General features: G+C 43.1%; 1 protein-coding gene across 6 annotated transcripts in view; it reads left to right on the top strand.

Annotated features, from left to right (window-relative positions):
• GSK3B (glycogen synthase kinase 3 beta) overlaps positions 1-22,536 on the top strand; it is a 267,577-nt gene extending 245,041 nt beyond the window's left edge. For 2 of the 6 annotated variants that reach the window (XM_073309439.2, XM_073309401.2), the window contains 3 exons: positions 1,542-1,728; positions 6,695-6,793; positions 16,897-22,536. In XM_073309439.2, the coding sequence (XP_073165540.1) occupies positions 1,542-1,728; positions 6,695-6,793; positions 16,897-16,964 (354 nt within the window). In that variant the 3' untranslated portion in view covers positions 16,965-22,536. Of the gene's footprint in view, positions 1-1,541; positions 1,729-6,694; positions 6,794-10,388; positions 10,441-13,747; positions 13,949-14,639; positions 14,656-16,896 lie in introns of those variants that run through there. The other 4 variants (XM_073309420.2, XM_073309430.2, XM_073309410.2 and 1 more) reach the window with 4 other exon arrangements.
• Positions 22,537-24,526: the final 1,990 nt, after the last annotated feature.

Below are 24,526 nucleotides of genomic sequence, written 5' to 3'. Positions count from 1 at the left end.
TGGGCTGTAACTTGGGAATCATATGCCACTGCACCACCCTTGTATTGTGGTCAGTAATCCGAACTCTGGAGGCAATGGGTTTTGACACTGAATGTAAATAACCTCCATCTATCCCTCCCCCTAAAAATATACACGCAGCTACTTCAAGTGTAGAAGTCATTAGAACTGACTGCAGGGGCTACAGTATTTGGACTTTAGTGCCAAACAGAAGCTTTTTCTTACATTACTGTCGTGCCCATGGTATCTTCCCAGCAACCTGAACAAATTCTGCTCTTTTAGTACCTTAACTCTTTGACTCCAGGAGTCAGGATTCCCTGACATGATGAGTTAGTACAGAATGCATTAGAACTAACTCAGGTGCTCCTGACCCAGCTGGGCACCAAGGGGTTTAAAAAAAAATCAGTCAATTGTTGTCAGTGACCAGGTTAATTTTAATTAATATGAGCATAAATGTCATCAGTTTAAAATCTACTGAAGCTGAGCCTGTCCAGGTGCCTGGGGCTGCAGTCAGTTAGCATATGATGTATAGGTCATTCCTTGATGCTAGGTGGTTTGGGTTCACCTGCATTGGTTCAAAAGCATTTTGGATTAGCTCAATTGCATCAAAAATGCTGACATCAGAATTTAACACTCCCACCCCACCTCTCACCACGCTTCTCCCTGGCCTGTATTCCACGTGCAACAGAGTGAACGGAAACAGCTCAAGCAGCGTGTTAAGGACATGGATGTGACTGTCCAATTTTGCCTTGAATGTAATGTGATGGGGAAGGCAGATTTGGGGCGTCATTCTGGCTATGTAGGACCATTTTTTAAGGGATCTGAACTATAACTTCAAGGAAGAACTGCTGTGAACTCTGTGGTTTATATCCTCAAGGTAAACTTCTGAGAGAGTCAGATAGCTTTCTCACTCATCACCTTTTAGTGTTCTCACAAACTCCAAATGTGCAGGAATTATCTCTGTTAACTAGTAGGAATCACTTAACACAATAATGTCAAGAAGAAGAAGCACCTGTAAACTTGAAGTAGAGAGCTTTTCTGCACCAAACCTGTTCATTTCCAAACTTGAACAGTGTCATCCATAGCAATAATCTGACCAACTTGCCTGCAAAAATCCACATTAGGGGGGAAAATCATTTGTTTGCTGCCAAAATGAACAATGGCAACCTTTTTAATTTTAACTTTCAATGAATCCTGCTCATTTGCACCCCTCTCCCTATCATATGCATGGCTGATTTCACCCAATGTGTGTGTTGTCATAAGATCAATGAATTTTCTTTTAATTCTTAGAGTTGTTTCTCTGAGCTCTCCCATGCAGCCTTTCACTAGCATTGCACCTTCACCCACACAGCAAAATCCTTTTCACTTAACCTTTTCAACCCCAGAAGCTGGATTCTCCCATCCCAATACCTGAGGACCCATTATATTAGCACAAATAGCATTTAGTTTCAACTCACTAGGCACTGAGAGATTTAATTGCTCAGACTTGCTGCAGTAATAAAAAAGAAACAAGCCCAAACAATCTGTTTCTTGTTTTTCTGTAGGTCTTCCGACCCCGCACTCCACCAGAAGCAATCGCACTATGTAGCCGTCTGCTGGAGTACACCCCCACTGCCCGCCTGACTCCCCTGGAAGCATGTGCACACTCTTTCTTCGATGAACTACGGGACCCAAATGTCAAACTACCGAATGGGCGAGAGAAACCTGCACTCTTCAACTTCACCACTCAAGGTAGCCTGTGAGCACTGAGGAGCTTTCCGTTGGGAAGAAGCACTGTGCCAAAAGTTCTGTCATACAAATACCATTCCCCCAATAGTAAAATCAAGAGGTGGGGCAAGAACATGGACCCGTTGTATAGCCAATGATCATTCTCAAAAATGGACTGCATCAGCTTCGGGGGAGGGAAGGAAAGGGTTATGAAATCATTATCCTCTTGCATTATTGATTCAACTCAGTCCACGGGACTGGAAGTCATTACTGTCTGATTGCATAAAGTAAGTTTACAGCTTCAGGCCAATTCCTAGTGTCCACAGTCCAAGTGACACCTTTGTTTGGAGTCTCACCCAAAGGTTGAGGACCCGGTGGACCACGGAGACTGAATTGCCTTCTAAAGGTGACCCTGTTCCATCGTGTTTGAAGCAGGTTTTGGGAAGCAATGTGGGAAAGCTTGCACTGCTGCTGCCAAGACTGTCTGGTCGTGCGGGGGGGCAAATATGGAGTCCTTAGTTCTCCAGGGCTGTAAATACTATGTCCGTCATCCAGCAGAAAGAACTTTTGAGGAAGTTACTTTTTAAATTACGCAGCATGATCCTGAAATGTTTCATGTTGAACTATCTGCGGCCATACCAGTACCAAATTAGCCATCCTTGCCCCCCCCTTTCCCCCCAAAAATGTATGTGCAGAGCTTGCATCCTTTACATCATTTATTCTCTCCGTTCACATTTGATAAGTCTTTAGGGTTGGTCTGGTTAAGTATGGAGTGCAAGAAATGTGGTGTACAAGCTTGTTAGTGTTGTAGTGTATTCTTCTAAATAAATAGCTGCAAGCCCTTAGCATTAAGGCAGGGAAGAATCCCTATGCATTGTTACCTGCTAGGAATCCATTCCCATTCCAGTTCAGCCCATGTAGTTTAGGCATTGATGCCTGCTCTGTAGTAAGTGCAAGATCCACCTTCTTATGCTTGAAACAGAGTCCTGTCTATGCTCCCAACTTTGAAACATGGTGCCCTGTTGTAACCCAGGTAACCGAAGCAAGGTTTGTGTCCATACAACGTAACTTTTAAACCATGCTACCACTTTAGTTCAAGTCCTGCCAGGGAGGTAGTTCAAGTCCTGCCAGGGAGGGTGTAAACAAACATAGTCTTCTGACTTAACATGATTCACACTACCCATGTGGGAAGTGCACTGCATTGGATGTACCAAAACATCTCCCAGAGAGAGAGAGAGAGAGTGGACAGGCTAAACCAATATGGAATGTAGTTTTAATAACACATACACAGGGCCGATTTACATTATAAGGGGAGATTGTTGTACTGTTTAGTCCTGCTAGATCTGTAAAAATCATTGTCCACACACAAGATTGTGCAAGTGTCGGTGGTATTGTTGAAATTGCACAACCTCCCGCGTCACTTTGAGCAGGGAGTTGGACTAAATGACCTCCTGAGGTCTCCTTCAACCCTAATCTTCTATGATCCTGTGATCGCTTTCATCCACAATTGTTTATGCATTTTTGTCGCCCTGAACTACCAGTGTTGTAACAGATCCTACCAGCTCAGTCCCACCGAGGCATCTGATATTCCTGTTACTATTGTGCTCTGTTAATCATTACTAGTGTGAAGTTTTGCAGTTGAACCAGCAGATAAGAAAATGATTTTCTGTCTCTGACACAGCTGCCATTTTGCCAGTGTCTTTTTTAGGCAGTAAAGAGCAGTCAGGTGTATTGTTCTATTTTGTTTTTTTAATCAAAACGTTTCATTTGAAACCTAACTGTGTCTCCACATAACTAGAAATCTTCGCACTATAACCTTTTGAGTGCTATGCCGGTCCAGTTCACTTTCAGACAGAATAGCTTGACTTGGAAAGGGGTGCAGTCTGAAATGTATGGGGGCTGAAAACTCTGAAGGGCTTGTCTATGTTGAGAAGAAATTGTTGCAGTGACAAAATTGCGTGAAAAGTTAGGTCCTCTCACTTGTCCTTGTGACTGTTTAGCAATGTTTGCACATGCAGCAAACAGGTCTTAAAACTGTAGTTTTACCAATGCATTTTGGGATTCCTGAAGTAACTAACCCATTGATATTGGGAATGGGGCTACTGGGCAATTTCTAAACACAAGACATTGCATTGGGATGGAGCTAGGAGGACAGGCTGAACTGATACATCTGTAATGTTTGAGTTCCTTTTCCTTGATGGGGATATACCTCTGTAAACTGCCCTGATTCTGCTAGAACTGAACTAAAAACATGGTCCCAGTGGTGGCAGCCAGTCCTTGTAAGATGTCTTGGACAATTGTGTGTGGACAGGAGATGCTGAAGTCTTTGAAATCTAAAGGCTTTCCAGGCAATGGCTTCTTACAGCCATATTTAGTTTGTTTATTTACAGAGTGTAGAGAGGGCTTCAGAGTCCTGAGCTGGGGATTTGATTCAGTTAGGCATCCTAAAGTTAAGGTTCTTTTTCATATCTTGGGCTGGAAATCTCCTGAGAGAGAAGGGAGGCAGACAGGCTGCAGATAATACAAATCCAGCCATTCCCTGCAGTATTTTGGCATGTCCAGTAGTGGGCAGAACCAGGAGGTGTGTTGCAGCTACACACAAATAAGAGAACACATATTTAATTAAGCTTTTAACCAAATCTTTAATTAAATTTCAAAAAATTGCCGTTTGTTTTGGGTCAGTTATTTTCTCTGAATTGATCCATCCCTCTCTAGTTGAAATACTGTGGTATTCACATCATCCTGAATTTAGATTCCTGGATACAATGGAGAGGGTGTGGGCCTCTTCTGCCTATTATCTCTACCCCCTAGAGTAGCTTCTGACATGTTTGCACTTCTAGTAGATTTTTCTGCCTGAACCACAGGTGGGAATATGCTTAGTGAGTGAAAGTGGCTATTCTGCCAGTGTGAGCTGAGTTCTTTAATGACTGGATGCCGGAAGAATCACAGGGGAATGGAAGCTGTGTTGACTCATTGTAGTTATACTAGGTCAGCCATACCTTTTAGACATTGGGAGTGTGGCTATAGACGCTTGGCTGCAATACATTTTAGCTGGGTGTGCTATCTCTAAAACTCTGCCATCAAGGGGTACTATGTCAAGCAAAATGAATGACATTTTTGCTGTGCTCTTGGTAGGGTAAGTGTCCATATTTCCCCTTCATTTCCCTGTTGGATTATATGCCAGTGGGTAACAGAAAAGTATATTTGTTTGCACTAGGAGCTGTAGAAAGAGCGAGACACACAGTGAGTTCTCTATACCAACTGAGTTAAGAAATTACTCGTGTGTGGGGGGAAAGAGTGGAGTAACTTCTTTGGGCATGGAGCGGCTAATAGCCGTGTGCTGATAGTTAGATGGTGTTGGTCTGGTTTCAGTTATTGCAGTGACTCATGTTTACTTACGGCCAGTCAGAATATCTGTGTATTTTGTGGAAGCACAGCCCAACACTGTACACTGGTGAGAGGTTAGTAAGTAGTTGAAATGAGCTTTCTCCAGCTTGGCTTCTCAGTCAATTACTTTTTCTTTTTACATTATTTGTTGAGAAACGGAAAAAAATCAAATGGACGCGTCAGCCCTTATAGGCTCTAAATTCAATGTACATGTTACAGAAAAGACATAGGCTCCTTAATCTGCGTAGTAGATAAAACCTAGTAGCTAGTGACAGTCATGTACAAAACCACCCTTTTGGGATGATTGGACTTGGTTTCAGGACAGATTTTTCTCTCTTTACAGAGTTTATGTTAACTACTGTCTGCATGCACTTCTCTCCCAGGCGAGTTCTTGCAGTGCCAAGGGTTGTCTTTCTCCTCCTTCCTTGAGGTGACTGCCCCGTTGCTTTATCTGGATGTGGCTTCCTTTAGAGGCAATCTTTTCCACTTCTGAAGCAGCCATCGGGAGGCTCTCCTTCCTCTCTGCTCCATTGCCAGCTTCAGTGTAGTACTAGAGTGATCCCCTTCAGGGCAGCCTGCCATATTATCACTTGATGACCTAGTCTGCTCCACCCCATCACACTTAGCTGATAGTATTACCACCAGTTGCCATTATAAGATGACTGTTACTCCGATACATATTGCATCTATTTTAAATTTGGGGCCTCAGCAACTTGACTGTTCTATTTTTCTTAAGTTACGTTTTTTTTTGAAAGAACAGTAGTAACTTTTGTGTTCCATTTAACTGACCTTAAAATCAAACCCCTCAGCTTTTCACTGTGTCTTCAAAGGAAGTATCAGCCCTTCTAGGCTGCGTGGCAGCATTTAAGGAGACTTAACTATGTCACTGGTGTTGGGCTTGTAGGTCCCTGACTAGTGGAGTTTAATGCAGTGTAGTTGTAGCTGTGTCGATCCCAGGGTATTAGAGGGACAAGGTGGGTGAGGTAATAGCTTTTATTGGACCATCTGTTGGCGAGAGAGAGACACAGACACTGTCCCATCTCAGCAGTATAGTGGCATCTCTCGAATGCTTGTCTCTCTCGCCAACAGAAGTTTGTTCAATAAAAGCTATTACCTCGCACACTTTGTGTCTCTAGTGGAGTTTGTGAGCCAAGGAACTGACTCCCCTGAGCTGTTGGCGAACCTGTAACAGTCAATGCCCAAAGAAGCACATTGTTGTCATCAGCCTTCTCCTTTAAGATGACTGAGTGGGTGTGTTCATGGAGGGAAAGGGTGATTCTCAGAATGAAGTCGTATTAACAGGCTGTTTCCAAGGACCAGGACTGGTTGGTGCTTTGCTTACTCCATGGTCATCTCCTTTCACAGGGAAATGATCACTTCTTGTAGCTGATACAGAGACGCTTTGCTCTGGAAATTCCCATGCTCGATATCACTGTGGCTTCCTCTTGCTCATGGACATACATGGAAGTGTAATGTGACCTTGTTTGTTAGGGCATGCATTTCATTGATGGTTACGTGTGCTGAGAAACCCAAGGAGTTAATCTGCATGCAGAGGTTCTGTGTGGACTATAAGCTAACTCTGTTTGTTCCACCTCCCCTCCAGAACTGTCAAGTAACTCATCTTTGGCTTCGATCCTCATCCCTGCTCATGCTCGGAATCAAGCAGCTGCTTCAACCCCTACAAATGCTACAGCAGCCTCAGGTGAGAACATGCGCCTGCCTGCCTGTCTCCCTTCTCTCTCAAACTACACTCCTTCCATTAAGAAGCTTGAGTAACAGACGCTGGGGTGGACGAGGAATAATTTAATTCCAACTCCATTTTAAACTCAGTCTTGTTAGATTAGCTGGCTGTGGGCACTTTGGCAATACTAAACTGAGTCCTAACCCAGCTCATTTTGATGACGCATCCTGGTGTCTGTGTCTCTTTCACTCAAATTTCTAGTGTGAAGAAGTGGAACAATGAGAATAAGCTCACCTTCGAAAGATCCTCCTGGTCAGTTAATTTCTGGAACCCACAGACACTCAGCGCTGATTTTGTTGAGCTCTAAACTTTAGCTAGTTTTAGAGATACCCAGAAAAAAGAGAAAAGATCAGCTCAGTAAATGTACCATCATCTGAAAGGTTTATTTCCAATCAAATTTTGACTGATTGTGGATAAACAAGATTTTCTCACTAATGCAAAATACATTAGCACTTCCAAAAAGGATTACCAAGGGATTCACTTTTAGTGTATTGATTTCTGCTGCACCTAAGCAGTTACAACTTCTTACTGTGGATGCCCTTATACCAGCTTCGGGCACCAAATAATGCTCTGGCTTTTTGCCCAACTGAGAGTGGTTCTCTTCTTTGTCTCTGTCTCTTGCTGTCAGAAACTTATAAAACCTCATTACTGGCTGGAGACACACCCTGGTATGTTGTGATCTTATATGAACTTACAAGTTGAGCAGTGTTAGAGCTTGGCTAAGAGGTCTCGAAGGAAAATTTGGGAGTGCAAGTATGATCAGGTATGATATAGTGTTGATGATTCAAGAGAGGGCACTCTTTTCTCTGAGTCAGTGCTGAGCCAATGCCTCAGTATGCTCTCGGCGGTTTTGTGTGGCTGAAGGTGTTGTCTTTCAGATGAGCCGTTAAGATGTGCACAGGGTACAAAAAGTATGATTGCTTAGAGGTGACGAGAAATTAAATAGTGTGAGTTCAAAAAAGCAGTGTCCTTGCTTTGCTTAGCACAGCTTTCGAAGAGCTCACATGGGGAAAAGCATTTCAGGTCAAGTCCTAAATCTGAACTGTACTGAAAAATGGCTAATTAGTGTCAGCATTTTAACCCTCCTGTTAGTAGCCACTATATTGCTGAGATGGGCCAGTGTCTTTGGTCCTCATGAGAATCTTTTGCAGCTACAGAGGAATTTTGATTTATAGTTCAATATTAGATAACTTTCAGTTACATTATCTTAGTCTTTTGCATACACAGCTATTTTGATGACCTTGGACCCAAACCTGTTTAGTCTTTATTCATACAAAATTCTTGTGCCAGGAGGAATTTAGCCTGAATTAAGATTTCAGGATTAGGCTCTGTTGGAAATTGTGTGAACCTGATTTGTTTTAGCTCTGGCAATAGAATTCACTGTCTAGATCAGAGGGTGTCTCAACAAATTTTTGGTGACCTCACAGTGTGACGGCCAACTCTTGCTCGTAGCCACTCTGACAGTATTTCCTAAAATACTTATTTAACTTCAGGAAAAACAAATATTTATATTTACATGTCCAAATCATTGTTATTGATTGATTGTAGGGTTTTTTTGCAGTCTCAGTAATAAAAATAATGTACAGTTATATTTTGGTGCCCTTGCCTCCCCCAGGCCCCACTGCTTTCCTTCCATGGCCTCAGGCTTACCCCACTTCTTGCTTCTGAACCATAGCACCCAGTAAGGCCAGCCCTGCAGGCTCCGAGAGCCAGAGTCCCATAACTGGAGCCCACAGCCAGAGCCCTGCTACCATGGCGGGGGGGGGCTGGCCTGAAACCCAAAGCTCTGAAGTTGGGGGTGGGGGAGCCTGCTGCCGGAGTCCTGTGGCTGCAGCCAGGTATGCAGGGCACTAAAGCCTGCTGCCGGAGTCCTGCGGCTGCAGCCAGGTATGGGGGGTACTAAAGACCATCCCTGAGCGCTGCAAGGAGGGGTCACTGCTTTGGCCCCTTCCCCATCTCTGCACAAGAAGCTGTTGTGGATGCAGGAAAAACCCCTGGTGGCCACATGTGGCCACAGTGGCCGCATTTGAGAAACACTGAGACCCTGAGCAGCAAAGTTCTTCTAATCATTAAACCAGTATCAGAGCAGCATGGGAATGGGTTTGTCATCTGATACAGGGCGCCCACACTGACAGTGACACTTTTCAGCAAAATGTTTGCCCTTGTAAATAAACTATTCAAAGCCACTCTTACAGTGGTGAGATGTTAGCTGATTGTAGATGTAGCAGGAGACTTCAAAAGGTTACACAAGTTAGTGTGGGTTAATTGCATGGTAATACAGTATGGCGTTTTGTCCCCCTCTAGTGGCTAGACCCGTTATAGCATCTGTTTGAGTTTGAGTCTTCGTACCTTCAAGCCAGTGGACCTGATCAATTAGCTCAGGTAGTAGCTGCTCAGACTTCAAAATCCAGAGAGTCCAGGTGTAGTCCCCACAAACAACCCACCTTAGGGACTTGTTACATAATCACTGTCACTTCTGATGGTGCTGAAGTGTTATTGTTACATAGGGACATTAAATCTGTGTCTCTATAATGCAGTAGCTGAAAATTCAGGATACTGTGCTGATCAAAACTGGGATGGGGGAGCCAGTTTTTGTGTTATGATCAGCATGACAGAATACTGTCTACATCTTCCTGAATCCAGAGTAGGGTCATGGTTAAAAATAACCTCTAATTGGTCATTTTTCCCAAGTCTTGCATGGTAATGCTGGTCAGGAGAGTTAGACTTTGTCTCGCCAAATTCTCTTAGCATGTAAACTGCACTCTATTTGGAATAATAGCACACCTTTATTTAGCATTTGTTACAATAGCACCTAGAAGTTCCAGTCACACCCATTGTGCTAGGTAGGTCCTGTATATAGACATAAGATGACACAGGCCCTGTGCAAATTGCCCTGACATCTATAGAATCATATACTGGGGAAGGGGGGGAGTGTGTATAAAAAAAGTGTGAGAACCGATGGGTTGAATTTCTGTTTTAAATGCAAAACTCAACTCAGCTTTAACTATGGAATCACAACCAGCATCTTGAATGCACACACTGTATGTGAGAGACATTATATGTGTAGTCACACCCAGCATTTGATTTTCACAGTGATTTACGCCACTGAGTATCTGGATCGACACCAATTTACTGCAGATGAGGATCTGGTCTGTAGTATGTGTCTGAATGTGTTTGCAGCCATCACACGTATGGTGGCAGTAGCTGTCTGTTGAAAGGCATTTATCATGCAACTTTGACAGCTTTATCTGAACTTCACCTGCTCAGCAGTCCCTCCCAGAACTTACTGTAACATCATCGCTTCAAACAGCTCCTGTTTAAAATGCTCAGAGAAAAAAAGCCTCTAAAATGACTGTTACCTGATTTCCTCAAAAATGTCTTTGGCCTATGGCTCAAGCTGGGCAATAGTTAGTCCTGGATGAGTGAATGTCACTTGCTTCTAGCCCAGTGAAATATTAGCCCTTGAAATGATGAGGGCAGTATGTGAAAGGGAATTATTGTGTGTAATTTTTAAGAGATTTCCAAATACATTGGTTATAAATTCCCTCTCCTTCAGATTCCTGTACAGGTGGGCTCATGGTACTGATGGGAGCTGGCTTTTCAGGAAGGTGGGTATGAAATTTTGCTCCAATACCGTTTGTAAACTTACTCAAACAGCCCTAAAATAGGATTTCTTTGACCCAGTGACATGTTTGAATACATGGTGGTTTGGGGCGGGATAAAAGTTGTACTCAGATTGAGTTTGGAATGTGCATTATGGGTGGGACAGAGCGGAACTGGAGTTGCCTGCCAGCGCAGGGCAGTTGCACAGGACCATGACAACACTCATCATAGAGTAATATTTAGCACAGAGATGTGCAGTTTCACCTTGAAAGCACTTGGAAAGCATTTAATTCTCATCACCCATGAGAGAGAGGCAGGTATTAGCCCAGTGTTTTAGACAAGGAAAATGAGGCTCAGAGAGGTCCACAGATTACACAGGGTGTGTCTGTGACTGAAATTTCTGGCTCCCAGTTTGGGCTTAGACCACTAGATCACAGTTCTCTATAGAGAGCAATAAAGTACAAGATGAACCTGGATTTCTAGGCTCAAAGAACATCTCTCTGATGAATTTTGCCTCACCCCACCCTTCCCCTTGAGTCCTAAATTGTCCTTTTAAGGCCCCCAAACTATTGGCAGGCTACCTCAGTGTGTCCTTTCATGTTAGCATTGCAGTATATCAGGAATGAAAATCCCTGTGGCCTTTGACCAGTTCTTAAATCAAGTAGCATCGGGGGGTTGTAGTACCCTGACTGCAGCTCCATCCTATCTAGCAGCCTTTCTGGTAGGCTTCTGAGGGACACTACATCCCTGACCAGAAAGCAGAGGCAATTCCGGAAGTAGGACTGGGAGAAGCAGCAGCAAAATGCTGCCTTAGGGAGCAATAGATCACCACCACTCTTGACAAGGCTGTGGAGACAATAACAAGGCCTAAGCCCAATACATGGTATGTTTCCATCAGGTGCAGAGCTGTCAGACTGATAATGAGGAGGCTTCTGGCTGAGAACAGTCTCACCCCAAGCACTGCTGAGCCTGCTGCAGTCATCTCCCCAACCTGGGGAGATTTAGCGGGAACCAGCAAATACCACAGTCACAAGTGCTTGTCACAGCGGCACAAACACTAATCAATCCCCCCCGCCCCCCCCAAAAGGCTTTTTTTTTTTTTTTTTTTTTTTTTTTTGCTGGTTCTGTCAAAGGCACAGATTTCCTCATGTACTCTGCTTAACTGCTGACTCCCCAATGAAGGAGGGGGAATCTGAGTGTGCAGGGCCCCTTTCTGGGCTGGGTGCTTTCAGTGCAACATCGTAGTATGGAGGTACTGAAACTAGCCCATAGCTGCGCTTGTCCTGGTCCCAGCCTGCACTCTGTTGATCGGGCAGCACAGAACCTGCAGAAAAGCCAAGGTGGTGTCTTTCCTAGTGTTCATGATGTACAGCACTTAGGTATTTGCAGACATGTAACAAGCTGCCTGAGCAGTCTGATCCCAAATTGGAAGGCCTTTGTATATATTGTTGTAGAAGAGCCGCAAGTATGAGAACCTAGGCTGTCTCCTTGTTTACGCCTCCCTCTAATGTGTACACAGAGCTGATCTCAGGCAAATGTTCTGCAGGAACTCAAGTTAGCAAACTGACCATGAAAGAAGCAGGTTTTACATACACTACTTGGAGGTAGATTTTTTCCCCATTCCTCTTTGTCAGTTTCATAATTACATCTTAACGCTTTTAGCCACGTTGTCTTCAGGGGCAATAAATCAAGAGTCATAGCACATTCCAACAAGTGGTATACAGAACACACAGTGACGCTGTCTGTTATATGTATTCTCGTACCCAATGGGACTGGGACTTCTCAGCTTGGAAAAGAGATGACTAAGGGGGGACATGATAGAGGTCTATAAAAACATGACTGGTGTGGAGATAGTGAATAAGGAAGTGTTATTTACTCCTCCTCACAACACAAGAACTAGTGGTCACCCAATGAAATTAAGAGGCAGCAGCTTTAAAACAAACAATAGGAAGTATTTCTTCACACAACATACAATCAACCTGTGGAACTCTTTGCCAGAGGATGTTTTGAAGGTCAAGACCAGAGGTGGACAAACTATGGCCCACTGGACCTCCTGCCCGGCCCCTGAGCTCCTGGCCCGGGAGGCTCGCCCCGGCCCCTCCCCTGCTGTTCACCCTCCCCCGCAGCCTCAGCCTGACCCGGTGCTCTGTGCTGTGCGGTGGCGTGGCTGTCTCTAGCCAGGCAGCACAGCTGCCTGTCCCGGTGCTCTGGGCGGTGCAGCTGTTGCGCTCCCAGCCACTGGTGCTCCAGGCAGCACGGTCAGGGGGCAGGGGGGTTGGATAGAGGGCAGGGGAGTTGGGGGTGGTGGTCAGGGAGTGGGGGTGTGGATAGAGGTCGGGGCAGTCAGAGGGCAGGGAACAGGGGGGTTGAATGGAGGCAGGGGTGCCGGGGGGCAGTCAGGGAGAAGGGGTTTGATGGGGGAGGGGTCCCAGGGGACAGTCAGGCATGAGAGGAGGGATTGGATGGGGTAACGAGGGGTCTGGGGGTGGATGGGGCAGGGGTCCCAGGGAGGCCAACAGGGAATGGGGGGGGTTGGATGGGGCAGGGGTCCCGGGGTGGGGGGCCATCAGAGGGTGAGAAGCGGAGGGGGTCAGATAGGGGGCGGAGCCAGGCCATGCCTGGCTGTTTGGGGAGGCACAGCCTCCCCTAACTGGCTCTCCATACAATTTCGGAAACCCAATGTGACCCTCAGGCCAAAAAGTTTGCCTGCCCCTGGTCAAGACTGTAACAGGGTTCAAAAAAGAGCTAGATAAATTTATAGGGGATAGGCCCATCAATGACAATTAGCCAGGATGAGCAAAGATGCAACACCATGCTCTGAAGTGTCCCTCACCTGTTTGCCAGAAGCTGGGAGTGGGCTACAGGGGATGGATCACTCGATGATTACCTGTTCTGTTCATTCCCCCTGAAGCACCTGGCACTGGCCCCTGTCGGAAGACAGGATACTGGGCTAGATGGACCTTTGGTCTGACCCAGTAGGGCCATTCTTATGGTCAGTGTGATAGTGAGTTAGCTAGTTAGCGTGAACGGATAGCCATCAGAACAGCAGGGACTATATTTTAAATCCAAGGGCTGTCAATAATGCCAACATATTGGTAAAAAAAATTTTGGATTTCTATCTTAAGTACATTGGGGTGATTTTTACTGCATTTGAGGAACCATTCTGGGGTGGAGGGAAGCCAGAACTGGAAAATAACCTGTTACCCGAAATAGCTTCTCAGCTTAATGATCCCATCTTCTGATCCTGGTTATCACTTCTCAGATGTGGGTAGGTGGTCACCCTCTTTTTCCATTTGTCTCCTTTTCTCCTAGGTGACGATGTTCTTTTAGCCTTATCTCTCCTGGAGCATATTGTCTGACTCTTCCGTCATCCAGTGCTGTGCTTTTCTGGGCTGCCTTCCTTATTTATCAGTGTCCTTTTTCCAATGCGGTGCCCCCTACTTTGGTCACTATTAAGTATGGCTAGATAGAAGAGCTTCATCAACAAATGTGTGCAATGCACAGTACATCCATGTAATTACTGTTTTATTTTTTTATTGCAGCTGCATTGCATGATAAGCTCTTTACTGGTGTGGAGATGGTGTTGCCCCCCATTTTTCTCTACACAGCCTCCGATTTTGTACTTGTGCTAGCCAATGCTTTCCTTCAACTGTATTGTTATATTTACCTACATTCAATCTCTTCCTTTTTTTAGTGAGCCTATTTCTCTCAAGATCTCCAGTTTATGTTCATCCTGTCTAACCTCAGCTGTGTTGTGATAGCTCCTTGTGTGAAACCATCTGCAACATTGATTAGTTTACAATTAATTTAATTCTTTTAGTTTGTTAGTGGGGAGGAGGGAATAAAAGGGAGAGTGCCCTGTGCTAACCCTCAGTTATTACCTTTCTCCAGCTTAGTATTCGTGATGATCATAAATTTCTTTTTCTTCACAGTCTGTGTCAGCCAATTTTGTATTATCCATACTCGCCAGACAACAGCTTAGTTTTCTGTGTGGGACTATACCAGATACATTTTCCTTTTCTACCAGAACTGTAATTGTGCATAAGATTTATCAGCTTTGTCTGTCCTCTCCAAAAACATGTGGTTAATTGGCCATCATGTTGTTCTTATATATAGGTTTCTGTGTTGTCACCTCTAATATTTTACCCAGTTAACAGCATCCTGGCTTTTGTTTTATCCTTTTTTAAATATTTGCTTTTTCCAGGCTTCTTACACCGCACCTATTCTCAAATGTTCACGAATGCACCAGCAAAACACAGAGATTCTCTCAGGAAGGACCTTTCGGTCACAGTCAAAGATCCTGCTTGCCAACAGATTTCTATTTTGTTATAAACTGAGATGATCTGTGCTGCTTCTTGTACAGTAAATGAAAGAATGCCATTGAAATGACTGAGTTTCCAAAGAAATAGGAAAAAGAAACAATCCTTTGCTGCACTTCCTTAGAAAGCATCTTGACACATGCCCACCATACCCTGTAGAGTCTCTTTCCAGTGAACACTGTTGTCCGAGATAGGGAAGAGAGAGAGCGTGTTTCAGGTTATTCACCGCCAGGCACTGATCCTCCAACAGTGCAGTATGATTGTGTAAGCCTCATTATTGGCTTCAGCCTTGACATTAATCTGCTTCAGCAGTTAGGAAGGTGGCAAGTCTATCTTGTGTTGAGCAACCCCAAAGTAAAGCAGGGTGGATAAAAATCAATGATTTAAAAAAAAAATGTAAAGATTGATTTTTTATTTAAATTAGATTTTTTTTTTTTTTGATAAAATGCTTTTTGAGGAAAAATCTATCTGAAGATAGTTTTAATTAAGATACATTATAGCTCAAAGATATCTCATCATGGAATAGGGATTATAAATTCTAATTCTATTAGTATGAGATTATATATTCATGTAACGTTTAAGAAAAGTTTTGTAAATGAGTTCCAATAGTTCATGGATTAGGGACCCAATCTTACAGAGTTCCAGGGGCTTCTGTATAGATTATTTAGGTTAATCTTTCTATCTACCCAATGGGACTCAGTGCTCAGTCTAGAAGATACCATCAGAGATGCTTAGTTTTGAAGTTCTCAGACTGTGGATTTGTGTCTCCAGAGGTAACATGCTTGTTAACAGCAAAAATGTTTTTAAATAAATGTTTTTAAATGTATTTTAAATAAATAAATTATATATAGAGGTGAGAAATAACAGACCTCAACCCTATTGTCTCTCCACAAATTTGTGTACACAGTCAATTCCTTACCAATCTCTAAAAGTGCAAAGTTTCAAAAAGTTCAATGAATAGAAGATTGTTGGGGGTGGAATAGATCTGAACAAGGAGAAGAAGTCTGGAGATAAATGTGAGAAACGAGGGACATATGCTTGTTTTGTTAAAATATATGCTTGCTGTTGAAGAAAAAAATCCAGAATACTTAACGTTGTTGTTTTAGTTAAATAAAACAATTTAAATGTCTGTCTGGTGATGATCTCCTTCTAATACAGCATGGCAAGAAAATCCTCCAAATATTAATGATTAACCTGTTGAATTGGAGATAGTTCACCTCCCAGTGATACATAAGTATCTGCTTCAGTTACCTTTGGTAAATGAAATAACCAAACAATCATTCATTTTCTGATATAGCTGTAAAACTAATCTGAAAAGTTTTCAAAATAAATCACAGTTTAAAAATGTATAGCATATACCTTATAAAATGAAACCTACCATCTATCTCTAAGTTGTGAAGAATATGTATTAAGGTTATAACAACCAACAAGAATGCACTTTTATGTAGAAAACCATGATTAAATCGAGTCTTCCTGACTAGTGATTTAAATCAAATGCACCCTGAAATAAAGCAATAGACCTGAAAGACATGTATTGCGGGAACAAGTGCATGAATTACACGTTAATACACAAGCTGTTTCTACCAGAGACTGTGGTCGGTTGCTTTCATTGTCTTGGCTCATTCACACATTTAACAGATGGCTTCACTACATGATGGACACAATATAAAGCCTGAGCACCAATGGGAAAGCTTGTGGTAGCCACACATACTTTGGGAATGCGAGTGTGCTTTGCCATGCCAGTAAAGTTATTGAATTCTAATATGACTGTGAGCGTTGCAGCAAGTTTTCCCACTGGGCCACCTCTGGCCTACAGCTATGCACACTTGCAGTGTAAAGTGCAAGATAGTGCTGGTACCCTGGTGACTTCAACCTTTGAAAAAGGCTTTTCTGCAGCTCCATTTGAGTCAGTAATGTGCTTCTTGCAGATCATGCCCCATTGAATCACTCCCTCCTCAGCCATGATTGCGTTCAGGAGAACATCTTAACCCCACAGCATGGCACAGTGATGCAGACTACATGGGTTCAAAGCTGGTGGGGGCTGTAGGGCTGTGTGCGCCAAAAGGGTCAAATCCATTGATTGAGGTGACTGTTGCTTGGAAGTAACACTGCTTTTTGCTCTCCCCTTTCTGTCATTGGCAGATGTTAATGCAGGAGAGCGAGGTCAGACCAATAACGCAGCTTCAGCATCAGCCTCCAACTCCACCTGAAGTGGTCCCACGCAAGCCAGCTGCACAGGAAAAATCACCAGTAATTTGAGTCTTGCTCAGCAACACTGGTCACATTTGGAAAGAAAATTAAAAGAGGAAAAAAACAAAACGAAACAAACCCTGTTCATTTTAGTGTTCAATTTTTTTATTATTATTGTTGTTCTTATTTAACCTTGTAAAATATCTATAAATACAAACCAGTTTCATTGTATTCTCACTCTGCGGGGTCTCCAGGGCAGGGGAATAGGTGGGGGGGAGAAGGGAAAGTGGAGCAATAGAACACACCAATGTCTCTTCCCTTGACAATCTCTTCGCATGGAAAGTTTGCTGTTGTGTACTTCAGAACAAGGACTCTTGCCTCATGCCCCCTCCCACAACAGAAAGAACGTCATTCTCTGCTGACGTTGGTTTTTTTTTTTTTTTTTTTAATAACCTCTTTTTTTATTTTCCTTTGAAGTGAAGTTTCAGACTTTGGTGTAGTGCACAGCTTGAATTTGGTTGGGAGCTTAGCCAGGATCATTCAACAGAGCTCAGTGTTTCTTGTAAGTGAATCCATATCGAGGCTATCTGAAGAACTGCCTTTGGCATGGTCTGGGGGATGGGGAGGTGATAAGATAATATGTAGGGCGGGGGGTGCTTACTGTATGTCTAAACTTGGAACTGCTAGTGGAAGACTTACTTTAAAAATTAGCGCTAGCAAGGGAGAAACCTGCAGCTTCAATATGGAAAAAAAGCCTATCAAGTGGGATATATATGGATATATATTTATAATATATACACACACGCATGTCAAACACACCTGGTTAGCTTTATTGAAGCAGCTTGTTTGCCTAGTCTGAGCTCCTCCACCAAGTCTTGGACTTCTGTTTTGAAGAGAGCCATGTAGTGCAAGAGAAGGGCCAGTCAGCTCTAATCTCCAGCAGAGAGAAGATGATGAATGGAATCCCGCAGGAGGAGGGGGCAGGCGGAGTTTTGGGGCCTTTTGGAAAGTGGCCACTGTGAAAGAATTTTTCAGTTTTTTGCTCTGAACGGGATGCCCTTTCCCAAGATGCACACAGGAAAAGGACACCAGGGTTTATAATGTGAACTGTAACAATCTACTGGTTTATTTGTAATATTTTTTACTGCAGTTTGAGCTTGCAGATTGCCACGCTCTATAGATAGATCTCATTTTAAATCCACAGCTAGAATCTGTATTTAATTTCATCATTTTAACCTCCTGCTTTTTTAATCTTTATTTATTGATGCATGTCAGAGTTGCCATTATGTTTTTACATGGGTAGAATATTAATAAAATACACATCAAATGATATCAACAGTAACTTGTACCTGCTGACTTGAGGGGAAGCTGACGACATAAGTGTGTGTATATAATATAAATAGATACAGTACTGCTTTTTGAGTTTTATTTTGTCTACAGTCTTTAAATGGTCTGATTGAAGCATAAGATGAATGTTTGTTTCCAGTCTGAGTTTAAGGGTTTTTTTTTCCTGTAGTGGTGAATGGTGTTAGAATCAAAGTCTCCATTTCTGAAGTTAAAGCAATATTCCTTGGGAAGAGTCAGTTGAGCAGCAGGAAGAGTTGCAGCTGCAATGCAGAAATAGACTTTTGAGGCCTGGTCTGTCTCATCGTTGAGGCTGATGTCCCTGTGGGCCTTACACACGTTCAGAGAAACCTTAGTCGCCTGGTGCTTATGGGCTGTTACTTGACCTGTGGATCTTTAAGGCACAATAAATTGTTTCTTACATTTACAGACTTTTATGTGTGGCCCAGGAGTAGCCAGCAGTAGCGGCTAACTAAACGCAGTCACTGCAGGGTGGCAGGAGGTTTGTTTATGAACTCAGTACATTTCCTGTCCATGTGCTTCATGTTTGCCCGTTTGTGAGATTTTTTTGAAGGAATGTTTCTTAGCAGCCGTAGAGGTCCCTCTGTCCTGTCTGCTAAACAACGGCTGTCTGGGAGGGGAGTTGTTTGCACAGATGAGTGGATACCTGGAAAGAGAGTGGCTAATCCACCTTAGTTATGTCCCTCATTATTTAGTGAAACTGTGGGCAACAGAAAAGATTTTTAAGCAGCTCTAGGCTGATTACAGCTGAAGAGAAGGGAAACCATGTTTTTTAATTGAACAAAAACACCCCCTGCACTTGTAATAAATAACTGAAGCCTGAAAGGAGTGTTAATGCAAGCAATGAGCCAGTGAGTGCCATGAATGATGGACTAGAGCCTGACATGATCAAATGTCCGGAGAGATTTTAGAAGACTTGAAAAGCTGGGGACAGTAGCAGTGACTGGATCTGCTGTATAGACAAGACAGCTGGAAGGCTGGGCAAAGACATTTACTCTGGACTTGGGGACAGTAAATTACCAAGTTGATAAAAATCGCTGCTTGTTTCAGGTGGTTGGTAGAGGAGAAGAGTAAAGAGCTTTTCTCTCATTCTTTTAGTTCTACTTCACGATGGTGCAAGTGTGTGTCTGTGTAGGCTGGCGTCTCTGACTTTTTTTCAAGGATCATGGCAGGATCACAAATGGTTTTTATACATGTTCGATCCAGGCCTTTGAATCTTTTTTTTTTTTTTTTTTTTTTGTAAATAAGGGTATGGGGGGAGCTCCTCACCAAATTCAAGCTTGTACATTATTTTTGATTGTTTTTAAATTTTGAGTTTTATTGTTTTGTATGTAAATATGTGGACCCAGGAACTGTTATTAATGAGCAAAAAGTTACCGTTCAGGGCAGTGATTCTGTTTAATAATCAGACAAAATGTAGACGAGCTTTTTAAAGCCATATAGTTTTAACTCTGTACAGTAGGTACCGGCCTGTATTATTGTAACAATAACTCTAGCGATGTATAGTGTATCTATATAGTTTGGAGTGCCTTCGCTTCCATGATTTTTTTTAATTTTATTTCCCTTTTTTTGTCCTTTTTAACAGCTGTAGCCCAGACAAAATGGCATCTTTGCTCCCCTGCTTTCTCACCCTTTGGAGTGCTTGTAAGGTTTCAGTGATACCATGGTCCGTAGTGGAACGAAAGGAAATTGTGTTTGTGAATCATTTCATTCAAGCCATGGCTTTGCTCTGGATGTTCTAAAGTTGCCCACGCCACTGCCCCCCAATAGCAATGACTGGTTTCATTTGACACCTGCCCACTTGGCACCTAGTAGCTAGATTAGACTTTGCATGTCTCTCCCTATTCCTTCTGTCCAGAGGTCTTGTGGAGCCTTTGGTTTTTTATCTCTCCCTTCACTGTGTTAAAGAGAGAGCAAATTGGGCTTTTACAAACAGAAAAGATATTTAAAAATCCCCCTAGTATTCTACACTGAGAGCCAGACAGCCTGCAGGATAGCTGCGGTGCTCTGGGGCCATTACTGTAGGACACTATAGCATCTTTGTATTAAGGGAATTTCCTGTTCCTGTTTCTGCTGTTCCCCAGCCCCTCCCCTGCCAGTTTGTTTTCTTAAGACAATAACTTTAATGTTATTCTTGATTTCTTGTGCCCAGCACGAAGGCCTTGTTTTTAAAATTAGTTCACTTGTGTTTTCTACCTTGTTAGTATTCCACATAAGATTGTCTTGAATGGGAAAACACTTAACTCTTTACCAAACCAAAGGTTGCTGGTTTTTTTGTTTGTTTTGGTTTTTTGTTTGTTTTGGTTTTTGTTTTTATCCATCTCGTGTCCATTCCAGTGAGGCAGAGGCTGCACTTTCTTTCTGGTGACAGGAAGGTCAGTGATGTCGATTTGTTTTTGACAGTCCACTCGGAATTGTTACTAGCTTGCTTTTTTTTTTTTTTTTTTTTTTAATTTTATTTTTGGCTTGTTTTTAATGAAGTATGGTCTTGATCTGTCATTTTGTCTACTCTGCAATTGCATATGTTTCTGAGATGGAATGAATTACATTCTCTGTGTCCCCTGGTGGACGTCAATCAAGACACTGGTATTTTAATTTCAAACTTAGCTACCTTTTTAAGGAAAAAAATTAATGATGGTCGTTTACCTATAAATTTAAAAAACAAAAAACAAAAAAAAAATGGCTGATCCAAGATCCCAGTTCACTTTTCTAGTTGTTTTAAACCAAGTTTTATCTCAGTAACGGCAGATGCCTGCAGTTCGCAACGAGAGATCATTTTACATTTTTCCAGACTTGTTATGCTTAAAAAAAAAAACAATTACCAGTAAACTTTTCTCTATTAGAAATCTCAGCTACTGAAGGTTAAAAAAAAAAAAAAAAAAACTACACAAGCTATAAAAGCACAGTGGAGTATTCGACCCAGGATCTACTTTTCTGAGACTATAAAAAGGCATCTTTGGGGTTCCCATTATTTCCACAGGGGTTTTAGTCAGTTTTTGTTCATGGAATTTGTTTCATTTTGCAACACTGCAATAACAGCAAAACAACAGAAAAGTAAAACTAAAAAAACAGTACCTAGGGGGTTAGCTTGAGAAAAGTAGCGTCCTTGTGGTGTTCTTCCTCAATTTTATATATATATATATTTATATATATATAAATTTGCTTGCCTGTAAAAATTTGCGTTCATTAATGTGTTGCTGACGGATCACTTGGGCCTGTACACACACAAATTAGCCTGACCGCTTCCATCTTAAAAACAGAAATCTACAAAAAATAAATATATATATTAAGGACTGTGGGTTGTATACAAACTATTGCATACACTTGTGCAAATCTGTCTTGATTTAAAGGAAAAGCAAAACCTGTATAACTATTACTACTTGAATGCCTCTGTGACTGAATTTTTTTTCATTTTAAATATAAACTTTTTTTGTGGAAAGTATGCTTAATGTTTTATTATTTCCCCAGCCCCTCCGACCCCCTTGTAAATACATTTTGTTCTGTGTGACTCGGTTCGGAAATAGTTAACTGGTACTGTAATTTGCATTAAATAAAAAGTAGGTTAGCCTGGAAATTAAATTTAAAAATGCAAAGTGTGTGGTCTTTATTTCAAAACCCTGGTTTTTCTCTCCTCCTCTTCCTGCTCCACCCCATTCCTGACCCCACACCTCTTTCCACCCCCACCCCCCCAAAATAGGTGGACATGACTCTTTGTAATAATTAAAATTAAAATAAGCATGTTTTCTTAAATGATCTGTGTTATTCCATGATACTTTCCCAAGAGATGCCAGCTTCTGTCTATGATTCCGTTTGGTTTGATGGAGCGAGGAACCCCGTGGCAGTACAGCTAAAAAAACAAACAAAAAACGTTACCCTCCACCTATAGGGGCAAGCTAAGAACCTGTGTAAATTGCTGGCTTTGAATACCGCACTCATCTTTTTTTTTATTTGATCCCATTAGTAATGTTATTTGGTGGTGATCTGTAAAGTTTGTCAAGACCACATCCAGTGGGGCTGTTCCTCCAACAAATCAGCACGTTGCTATCTCTGAGTTGGGTTTTCCAGTACTGGATAATGTATGTATTAAACATGACTTGTCTATTAGCGCAACAACAAAAATCCTTTTTGGGCTGGCTGACCTGGCCACATCCGTTCTGTCGCTATCCTAAAGTCTAGATGCAAGGTCATGTGACTGCTGCTTCAATAAAAACAAATTTATATTGCAAAGAGGCTCCTCTTGGTTTATTCCTAGAGTCACACATCACATTCAGAGCTGTCTGAACAGTAACTCTCAAATATGCACAAACCAAGGTTGTCCCAGTCTTACATTTCTGTAGCGCCTTTCCTCCCTGAGAATCCCAGTCCATGTTACGAATCTACACCAGGGCTTGTTTAATTCACTGCTGGCATACAGATACCTATGGGGTAGCTGCCTAACAGCTCCCAGTAACATGACACAGAGGGTTAGGAGAGGAGCTGTGGGAACATCCAACTGAAATTCTCAGGAGAAGTTGGTTAAGTAGAACATCGTTCCCCAGGTTCTGGAATGTGGCCAGAGCCCTGCAGCAAATGTCCCTCCCACGGGTGATCTTTAGTGACCACAAATGGGATTTATGGCTCCTACAGCCTAACACCCCTTCAACACTATCCTGACTCTGTAGAGTACTGTATATTACCTCCTGAATTGCCAAGACCTGTTTAAGGCTTATGGGTTTGTTTTTTCCCCAAAAATCTGGAAAAGCAAGTGTGTGTATTTCCTGGTTATTTCTGGGTCGCAAAAGGGCTGATGGGATGTATGAAATTAGCATCTACCCTGTTGAGATTTTTTTCTGTTTAAATCAATATCATTAAGCCCATGACCTGACTGAACCCAAACCCACAGTTCCCCTCCTGGAGGCTGTGCAGGTGGCATGGTTTCAGGTGGAGTTTGTTAATTCCATCTTGCCTTTGTATTTCCTTTCACTCCTCCGTGGCCTGCAACCTAGTTTCATCCCCCAAACTAATCAAGGTTTCTCACTGCCTGCCTGAGCTGCCCTGCTTCTCATTCTCTGCTGCTGCCTAGTACTGAATCCTGAAGCCCTTGGGACAGTTATGATCCATTTCTGAGCTGTTAGTATCCTTGATCCTCCAGCCTTTAATGAATACTGCATAATGCTCAGCCCTAACCTCCTGCCCTTTGTCACAGCTCACTCGGTTGCCCTATCCCATTCTCTCAGCTCTGTTGGCAGTAAATTGGAGCAGCCAATTTCTTCCTGTGAGAGCGCTCAGGATCTAGCTAATGTGTCCTCTCTGCTTCAGCGACTAAAGTAGATCCAGTGCAGTGAGTCACATAGTTAGGTGGGTTCTATATATGGGGCAGGGTAGGGCTGAATTGTGATCCCATTACCCATCATGTACTCAAGGGGAGGAGGGCTGTAGCTGGGCACACATGATGCTCCCTGGCCTTGGGAAAAACTCTGCCTCAGGCATGAGCTGGGAAGAGGAGGGACAAGCTCCGTCTCTGTGGCCCATTGAGGGCCCAGTCCAGCAGGGTGGCACTATCTGAATGCAGCGCTCCCGTTGGCTTGGAAGGGTTTATTAGACCCTGACTCTTTGGCCTCTATCCTAGCAATAGGGCCAGGGCAATATGGACTGAGACCATCAACTTCCCATAGGAACCCCTGGAAAGCTGTCAGAGGAGTGACTTGGTGACAACCACGCTAGGCTGGTTTTGAATGGGTGCTCTACAACTAAAAGGCTTTACAGGCCATTTCCAATCCCTGCCACCAGCCTGTCCCCTGGCAGGTATGTTTCAATTTACCTCTCAAGGGCTTGGTAGAACCAGGTGACCAGGACCTTGGCACTGCTTCTCAAATTTTCTACTGTAGGTGTAAAAATAGGCAATAAAGAGGGGTAGTGTTGGACCAGTGTGCACAAGGTGCTCCGCTTGCACAGCTAGGTTCATAGCACGGTGATCTGCGGGTTGGCAGCCCAGCAGGGTCCAAGGGCAGAATGGCACGGCAGAGCCAGGGCTGGATGTGGTGGCACCAGCCCTGGAGCTGTCGCTCCGACACAAGAGTCACATTATCTCACACTTGGCCACTGGCTATACATGGCTTTCTGAGTTGGGGCTGGCCGAGGTAGTCGGGTGACCTGTGAGTGAAAGGCAGGACAGAGAGGGAATGACAAAGTGCAGGAAGGAGCCGGCGGTGGAAGGAAGCTCCACACAGCCATGAAA

This window comes from Lepidochelys kempii, chromosome 1 (assembly GCF_965140285.1).
Source record: "Lepidochelys kempii isolate rLepKem1 chromosome 1, rLepKem1.hap1, whole genome shotgun sequence".
Taxonomy (NCBI): Eukaryota; Metazoa; Chordata; order Testudines; family Cheloniidae; genus Lepidochelys; species Lepidochelys kempii.
Note: the sequence above shows the minus strand (reverse complement) of the source record. Positions and strands in the feature narration are given on the sequence as shown.